Source organism: Eschrichtius robustus, chromosome 4, assembly GCF_028021215.1.
Source record: "Eschrichtius robustus isolate mEscRob2 chromosome 4, mEscRob2.pri, whole genome shotgun sequence".
NCBI classification, from domain to species: domain Eukaryota; kingdom Metazoa; phylum Chordata; class Mammalia; order Artiodactyla; family Eschrichtiidae; genus Eschrichtius; species Eschrichtius robustus.
The window spans coordinates 123,071,046-123,080,642 of NC_090827.1; the positions used below are offsets into that span (position 1 = coordinate 123,071,046).

The 9,597-nt window shown below is 34.3% G+C and overlaps 1 protein-coding gene across 1 annotated transcript in view; it reads left to right on the forward strand.

Moving 5' to 3' along the window:
- Window positions 1-9,289, forward strand: part of ENPEP (glutamyl aminopeptidase) — a 105,451-nt gene extending 96,162 nt beyond the window's left edge. Inside the window, exons 19-20 of the mRNA XM_068543309.1 lie at window positions 7,424-7,502; window positions 8,532-9,289. Of these exons, the coding sequence (XP_068399410.1) occupies window positions 7,424-7,502; window positions 8,532-8,678 (226 nt within the window). The 3' untranslated portion in view covers window positions 8,679-9,289. The remainder of the gene's footprint in view (window positions 1-7,423; window positions 7,503-8,531) is intronic.
- The last annotated feature ends 308 nt before the right edge of the window (window positions 9,290-9,597 follow it).

The window sequence follows — 9,597 nt, forward strand, 5'->3', positions numbered from 1 at the left end:
GTTCATATGGATAACTTCTGCCACCCTTAACCACATAATTAAACTTTAGGTATTTTGAAAATTTCTTTTTTTTTAAATTAATTTTTATTGGAGTATAGTTGTTTTACAATGTTGTATTAGTTTCTACTGTACAGCAAAGTGAATCAGCTACACATATACATATATCCCCTCTTTTTTTGGATTTCCTTTCCATTTAGGTCACCACAGTGCATTAAGTAGAGTTCCCTGTGCTATACAGTATGTTCTCATTAGTTGTCTATTTTATACATAGCATCAATAGTGTATATATGTCAATCCCAATCTCCCAATTCCTCGCTTCTTAAAAGCAAACTATATTTCCCGGGCAATAGCAGTTTTAAAATAAGTAGCAAGGACAAGAGATGAGCAAATGAGCTAAAGAGATGCTTTCTTAAATTTCTTATTTCTTCAGCCTCATATGGAAGAAATGTTGCCACTCTTGGTCTTGATCCTCTAAATTTAATGCTTATTTCCATTAAAAAGATACTTCTTTGACAGAGTATAAAATATAGATTATATGTCCCAAACAAATATGTAAACACTGACCAAAGAACTATACCATCTGTAATCCCCATACCAAGAAATGGCCTCTGTCATCTCCTCCTAATTTCTCCTGTCTTCCCTTCAGCACTGCCTAGTGCATAATGACCACCTTATCAGAAATACTAACTGCAAAGATAACTTTTATTTCTATACTCTTCTACCCTACAATTAACCAGTGTGCCATTATGTTTATTCGCATTTCTTATCCTTCTGAGATCCTAATTATATCTCTGGCTCTCAACAAAGATACCCTACATTGCTTTTGCTTACTTGTGATAAATTTTTGCCTTTTGTGTTCTTGCAACGATTGAATGTAACTGCTCATCCATTTCTATGAAGATTGATTGGCATGCTTGTGTATGTGTGTGTGTGGTGTATATATGATGCTCTGTTCATCTGTTTATAATTGTTTCAATAAACTATTTGTTTCAGAATTAATAAATCTACCTATTGAGAACATGTTATCTGGAGGTAATAGTTCATATTATGCAAGGTAGTACTTTCCATTTTGAAAGATATATGCCTAATGACATGTACTGTGTATTTTGTTTTAATCGAAAAGACTACGCAACTTTTTTTTCTGGTACATGCTGTAAGAAACCTATGTAGATGAAGAACAATGCTTACTATTAAATTATTGTGAAAATATAAGTAAATAATATTCTATTTTGCATAATGAAGTGGGCACTTCCTTATTGTTTATTAAACAGAATATTTCTCAAGGCTTATTTGAATTGCTGTCATGTGAGTTATTTCAAATAATGCATATTTCATTTTTAAAAATTAGTTCACTGTTATACCTCTTAAGAATTAAGAAATAGGAAAAAGAACAGGTGTTACATTGCCATAAAGTCATAAACAGTTGGCCTTAAAATAAATCTATTAGACCTAATGTTGAAATTTTCAGGAAGAACAAATTGATGAACTATTTGCAGTGCTAGTTCCAAAACCCTCTCCCAAGGCTTTTAATATTTCTTCATAGTCTAATGATCTAATTCTCATGACATATCATTTCAAATAGCCTAAAACATAAAATTATATAATATCCACATGTCAGATACGAAAAAGCCCAATATTAATTATGGTTAGTTTGAAAAAAATATAATTTCCCCATTAAAATTGGATAAGACAAATTAAACAGAAATGAGCCAAGCGTTAGCCAAATATTTTCAAACTCTTAAATGTTTTCCAGACTTCAGAATGTGTGGTTTTATTGCCTTTCTGAACAATTTATTGTCACCTTAAAATAAATAAGCTGCTTTTTTATAAAGCTTTTGTTATGTGATTTTTATGACAGCTGATGGCCCCACCACTAATGTGCTTTCCAGTTTGAGACTTAACCACAAAGTTCCAAAGATACTTCAGAAATTATTATTTGCTTTTGTTTATTCCACTAAACTCTTACATGAAACTATGAAGTTGAATGAACTCAATATGCCAATATAGTGTGGTGTGATGAAGTTTGATTTAAATTTATGACTATGAATGAAAAATTAAGTCAATGGGACATGACTGAAGTCATTTAAACAGTACCTCATAAACAAAATAATTTAATAAGCACTTAACTAAAAGTTTTAAGTGCATCAAAACAATTTCTTCTGGATAACATAATAGTACTTACGTAAATATTAAATCCAAGAAGATTATTTTTACATAATTATTTTTCAAAATATTTAAGATATAATTAAATCCTTATTTTAGTTTTAAAAGTAATCAATATGATTAATATACAGCATATTTCCCCTTAAATGGTACACTTCATATGATGGTTTCTTGGAATGAACATATTTTGTTTTTATATTTCTGATACACAGGTAGTTGCAGTTTTTATTCAATCTATTCATTGCTAGTTTCTAAATATATTCTTCAATTTTTAGTCACAAAGAACAAAACAGAAGAGGAATATTATAGAAATTATAGAAAGTCACTGGAAAAACTGTTTTCTTACCTGTAATAACAGACTTTCTTTGAATCTGTAAAATATCATTACAGGAACTTAGTGTGATTTCCTTTTTTAAAATCTCAATTTTCTTATTATAAAGTAGGTGTGTATTGTTTTGCACAAAATGCAGATAAGCAAAAATAAGGATACAAAAATCACCCATAATCCCACCACCTAAAAATAACCTCTGTTGTCACACTGCTGTTTTTCCTTTAGTCATTTTTCTATGGCTGTTCATTTATTTACAGAAATGGAATTATATTAGACATTGTTTTATAACCTGCTTTTTCTTACATTATCCTATATTGTGGATATCTTTTCATGTCTTTAAGTATGCTTCTTCGATGTTATTTTAAATTCTCAGTCATATTTCAATGTGTAGATACATCTTAGTTTACTTAGCCAATCTCCATCTGTTGGATAATAAAATTGTTCCAGACTTCCCACGGTATAAATGATGTATTGATGAACATCTTTGAAACTGAACCTCTGTTCTCTTTGAACATCCTTGAGAATTTCCTTGGGATAAAAATAACAGTAGAAGTAATATTGCTGTGTTCATTTTTAGAGTTTCTGATGAATGCTGCAAAACTGTCATCCACAACAAAATTTACTATTAACTTTGCCTATTTTTCCAACCCTTGCCAATACTCAGTGCTGTCATTTAAAAATATTCTTGCTAATTGAGTACATGAAAACTGATATCTCATTTTAAATTATAATTCTTTCATCCTGTAAATATTGTGGAGCATCTACTATGTGCTAGGCACAGTGCTTGGTACTCAAGGTACAACAGTATACAAGGAGAAACAGATCTGGTTCTCTGTTCTCATGGAGCTTAGAGTCTAATAATGAAGATCAATATTAAGTAAAGAATCACACAAATACATGTAGTACAGTTAAAACTGTAATAACTACAAATAGAAGAGGTTCAGGGCACACTGAAAGAGTGTAATGGGGAAACTGACCAAGTCAAGAGAAGTTGCAGGTTAAGGGCTTTCCTAAGGGAGTGATGATTGAGCTGAATTCTGAAGGAAGGACAGGAGTGAATTATATGAACAGGAGGCAAAGCTTTCCTGGCTGAAGGCCTACTATCAGAAAAGAGGAAAGATAAGGGCTAAGTTTTTCAGGGTCACATTAAGATTTGGGCTTTTGTTCTAAGAGCAATGATAAGGTCACTACAGGGTTTTAAGTAAGAAAGTAAAATGATCAATTTTACTTTGAAAAGCTAGCTCTGGTGGTAAAGTAAAGCACAGGCCAGAACAAATTTGGGGAAAGCAATTATAGAGCTATTGGAGTAGTCCCAGGAAAAGATAGTGAGAGACTATACTATGGATGTAATGGTGAAGATGAAAAGATAAGAACAACATTTAGAATTTGGCAGATTAGAAATGGGAGGCAAGTGAGGTGACAAGAATAAAATGTCTAGATTTCCAGAAAAGATAAGGTTTGCAGAAGAACCATGAGCTCAGATATATCTACCTATCTATATCTATATCTTTATTTATCTATATATATCTATCTGCCTTTTGAGTCTCCTTTGAGATGTTAAAGCGGAGATTGTTTCAAGGAAGTTAAAGAGTCCCTTGCCAAATGCTGCTTAAGGTTTGAATAAATCAAAGAAAAAAAATGCTCATTAAACTTATTGGTAACTCAGAAAGAGTTTCTCACTGGAGTGGTGGGGGCAAAACTCAAATGGAAGCAAATCAATATATCAGTCAGTAGTAAGACAATGGAAGCAAAAAATGTAGAGAAGCCTCTTGAAAAGTTTGTCTATGAATGGGGAGGTGAGAGAAGATATTAAGAGAGCGATGCTAGATCAAGGGAGAGGATTTTCCCTTTTTTTATATGGAAGATATTTTAATATGTTTAATATACTTAAAAGCTGATGAGACAGATCCAGTGAAGAGTGAGAGATTTAATATGTAAGACAGGAAAAAGATTTTTTAAAAATTAATGTTTTTGAGAAAGTGAGGGAGAAATAGGAACCAAAGCACAGATGATAGAAGGAAAACAGGTATATTTATATGTTTGTAAGCTAAAAGATGTAGAGGTTACTATGTATTTTCTCTGTGAATTAGATGACAAGATCATCTGAGGAGGAAGGGAAGAGGGAGAGTGTTTGGAGGTTTTAAGAGAGTGAAAACATTTGCAAAAGGCAATTCAAAGAGGAAGAGAATGAGTTGACCAGGATAATGCAGGATTGTCAATGTGAAGGGCCCATTTAAGACTGACAGCCATGAATTTATAGTGAAACAATATGGGGAAAGTTGGGTGACCTGCCTTGACAGAATGTGTCCACGTGGTACAAACAAAGGAAATGAGCAGTTAATTTCACCCAAAGCTGGAGTTTTGCCAGACTCAAATTATTGAAATATAAGGGAGCTTAGGGCTTAGGCAAAAATGTTACTGAAAATGGTAGACCATGGAATCTAAACTATATAAGGAAACAAGTGAAAGCAAAGGAAGAGCTGATGATCCAGAAGAAAGTAGGGGTAGGGATGGTCAATGGGTCAGAAATCCAGATAAAGTCAAAGAATGGTCATAGTGGAAAGTGAATGGTAAATTATGTCATGGAGCATGCATAAATTAATAATTTTAGAGTCAGAGTACCTATGGATAATCACAAGGTATGATGATGGGAATTGGCTGGAGTAGAGTGGAGAAAATACCATTGGAAATGAGGAGGTCAAGAAACTAAGGCGCTAAGCTGTTATATCTTCATCCATGTGGACCTTGAAATCATGGCCTGAAGTAGAAAGGATGATAGGAGTCAGGTGCCAAAGTGTATCATAAATGAGATGAAGGGGAATAACCTGAAGGAACAGAGGTTCTTAAAGAGAGAGTGGAGGAATAATGGTTTGGAATCCACAATGGGGAGCATGACCACACCAATTCCCTTTCTGACCTGGTGCTATGGAGGATGTGGGAAAATAAACATTCTCCAAATAAGTAGTATTCCCTGTAAAGGGGCAGTTCCAGAAGGCCAGGTGGCGGGTTTGAGAGGTCGGGCAGCTCTAGACAGCTAAGTCAGAGGCAAGGAGTTACACACATTATAAGGACAGTGTTGATCATAGATGACTGAGATTCTTACATTTTGGATAATGGCTGATGACATTAAGTAAAGGGAAACTGCTTGCCTTAGATTTCCAAGAGAAGAAAGATGAAAGACATAATGGATTTAAATTCAATGGTGTCTGTGGTAAGAGTGAACACTGGACCTAGTATACTGAAACTGTGGATAATTATTAGAACATTTCATCTGTCTCCATTAGTACATTTTCTCTTTACGTTTCTTTTGAAAACTGCTGATTCATTCCTTCGCTAATTTCATGTTGGCATATTTCTCCCTATTACCAATCTGTAAGGGTTCTTTTTATAGTGAAAATATTTGCCCTTTTTAAAACAAAATAATAAATTTTTACTTTTAATTTTATGGCAGTTTTTCTTTAGTATAAAATTTTGTAATGTGTATGTGACAAACTTTATTACGTTTTATTTCACGATTTCTGTTTCTCTTATGTGATAAATTTTAAATGTAAAATTTCTCCTAATATTTGTTTACCTCTTTATATATTGATATATTTTCCTTTATCTTTCCCCAACATTCCAACAGTTCAAGGTTTATACATAATTCTTGTGATTATTTTTCTTATACTGTGATTAATTCGGATGAAATTTTTACCTCTATTACAATGATTTGTATTTTGGTCTATAAGGAAATTTCTGATTCTTGCTCTTTAAGAGAGAAAATGCAAAAGAGATAGGAATAGAATATTATCTCTAAAGTGCTATCTTTGCACTCAGCTTCAAGTGTCTTTGCTTAGCAGGCTGATATAGATCATAACCCCAAATATGCAAGCAGCTAATAAAGCTTTTTGAAAGCAGAATAAATAGCCTATATTCAAATTCCTGTACCTGCAGGGAGACACACAGAGTATTAGTTAGGACAAAGGTGATAGAGCTATTCTGCTGTAACAGAAACACAGAAACGCAGCAGCTTAAAGGACATAAATAATTATTTCTCACTCAGGTTGGTCTCCTGAAGTGAGCATTCCAAGTTGTTAGGGTAGTCTGACCTTATTCTATCTGTGTGGTTGAAGTCTGGAAGAAGGGGAGGGAAAAAAAAAAAGTCCAAGGCAAGCAATTTCCCTTTACTTAAGCAAGGAGGTGGAAGTTGAACATATCACTTTTTTTTTTAATTAATTAATTTACTTATTTATTATTTTTGGCTGCATTGGGTCTTCGTTGCTGTGTGTGGGCTTTCTCTCGTTGTGGCGAGCGGGGCTACTCTTTGTTGTGGTGTGCGGGCTTCTCATTGAGGTGGCTTCCCTTGTTGCGGAGCACGGGTTCTAGGCACACAGGCTTCAGTAGTTGTGGCTCACGGTCTCTAGAGCACAGGCTCAGTAGTTGTGGCGCACGGGCTTAGTTGCTCTGCAGCATGTGGGATCTTCCCGGACCAGGGCTCGTACCCGTGTCCCCTGCATTGGCAGGTGGATTCTTAACTACTGCGCCACCAGGGAAGCCCCGAACATATCACTTTTCTTCATATTCCACTGATGAGAACTGGGTCACCTGTCTGCACCTAGCTATGAGGAAGGCTGAGAAATGTCATTTGACTGTGGTTCTCATGTGTGCAGGAAAAAAGGAGAACAGATTTGGGGAATGTAACAAGCAGTCTACCATCTCTGAGTAAGTGGTGTGGATATGTCTACAAAAAGAAGTGTAGAATTTGCTGAGAATTTCTCCTGAATGGATTTTAAATTAAATATGTTTACTTACTGTGTTTTGTACTTTCTGTACTTTGAAAATTACTTTTTAAAAAACTCCCAAAATAAAAAGGATATGTCTCCATTTAGAGAAAATATTTAAAGTTCTGGGCGCTTATATACCCTTTTCCTCCCCTAAATTTCTCTTCAGATATACACTCAATAACAGAAACCTTGGCCGGATTGTCACTATAGCAGAGCCATTCAACACTGAACTACAACTCTGGCAGGTATGAAGATAAATTCCTCTATACTTGTCAAGGAAGGAACAGAATTAATTTTTTTTCAAGGAGAAGTGATATTTTCTCTATTCAGATCCCAGAAGACAAGAAAAAAGAAATAATTCTTACATATAATTAAATGTACACCTAGTTTTTTCTAAACTGAAAAAAATTCAAACAACCAAGAAATAAAGTTTAAAAGTTGAGAAACGTGAGGCCTTGGGAGGATTAGAAGGCTCCATGAGACCATTTGGTTTACCAAAGCATGAACAATATGTCTCCCCTTTCCAGGTAAATGTAATCCTGGGATAAGCTGGTCAAGATTTGATTCCTTTCTGAATTCATAGTTTTGGAATTTCAAAACTAAGCCCAAATCTTTCAGATTTCAAATATCTCAATTCCCAGGGGGGTAGGGAATGTTCATTAATGTTGCACAAATAGAGATTGTATGAATTTTCAGTACCTGTATTAGATACTGAAATGTTACATTCCTCTGTATTAAGAAACAAAATAATTCTTATTTTTATAAATAGCAAATACTACTATGGTGGAGTTTGGGGGAGGGTTTTGGAGGGAAGAGGGAAAATGAACCAAGTTTAACAGAGATTTTTTGATGAGCCCTCAATAAATGAACTGAACGCGTATTAAAATACTCCAGACTCCTGGAATGAAAGGCTAAGCAAAGCCATCATTCCACAGACCAGATTTTCCAGGGAACACCTTGGGGAATGTGCAGAAAATTGAGAAACCTGAGGAAGCAGAAAGAGCATGCCAGCCACCAGTGTGCTGCTCTCCTTCCCCAATACATCAGGGCCTTTTTTGCGTGACATGCTGCCAGGTGTCCAAAAGCCATGGGTAATGATTGCTAATCTGAGAGATGGGCTCAATCTAAATCATGCACTAGAAAATGTATCTCAATGTTATTCAGTGATACTGAATGTCCAGGGAAGAAGAAAATAAATCCAGAGTGTAAAGAAAATCCTTGAAGAATAATTGGGCTTAAAATTACTTTCTTAATTATTTCCTTCTCTTTTATAGATGGAGAGCTTTTTCAAAAGATATCCAGAAGCTGGAGCAGGAGAAAAACCTAGGCAGCAAGTGCTGGAAACAGTGAAAAACAATATCGAGTGGCTAAAACAAAACAGAGACACCATAAGAAATTGGTTTTTTGATTTGAATGGTTAATGTGTTCAAATATCATATTTTAATTTTGTGACTGTATTGTTTCTCCTGTTAAATATTTGGTGGCCTAATTTACAAGCACTCTGGAGGGAGTCTTATACATAGATACTGCTTTTGCTAAGTACTTTAAATTGTTCCTTTTTGTTTATGAAGGAAGATACTAATAGAGTAGTTAATGTACTCAGGGATTTCTTCTAAGTGTACTTCATAGGAAATTCTTTACAAACTGAAGAGAATTTAATAGCCATTTTAATGTCTTTATCATTCTTTGTATCTTAAATCTGTGAAAATAGAACAATTTGGTCTTAGCTTTACATTTTTAGTACCAAAGAAAAACCACTTAATCTTCTCTCTTGATTGATTTTTAAAGTTTAAATACCAGTACTTGAGGGACCAATATTATCATCTTAATCTTTATTTTATTATTCAGAATTACACAGATCTAATATCATTGTATTCACGTATGTTTTACTCCTTTAAATCCTATCAAAGTAACCTGGGCTTAAATTTTACTCTAGGATTGCATGAATTAGCCAAAGAAATGCCTGACTGTTGCCTTTGTTCTTATAAAATCAAAGAAGAACTCTCCTCTCCTTTTTAAAATAAATCTGAATGATTACCTTGAAAAAATACATTGTTTTCCAGTGTCACTTTACTCTTGAATAATAATGACTGCAGCATCCCCCAAATAATTTAGCAGGAGGCAAATAAGATTCAAGAACCCAGTCTTTTTCATGCTTGGTACTCTGTCATCTTGCTCCATTCCCTACAAAGCTCCTTCAAATAAGCTATGAAATTAGAGGGAAGATAGTGCTTAACTCTACTCCATGGATTTTAGGGGAAAAGGGCTAAATAATTGGAAACTGATTAGGAAAGAGAGAAGGCTGATTATTCCATAAAACTATATGGAATTAGAATTTAG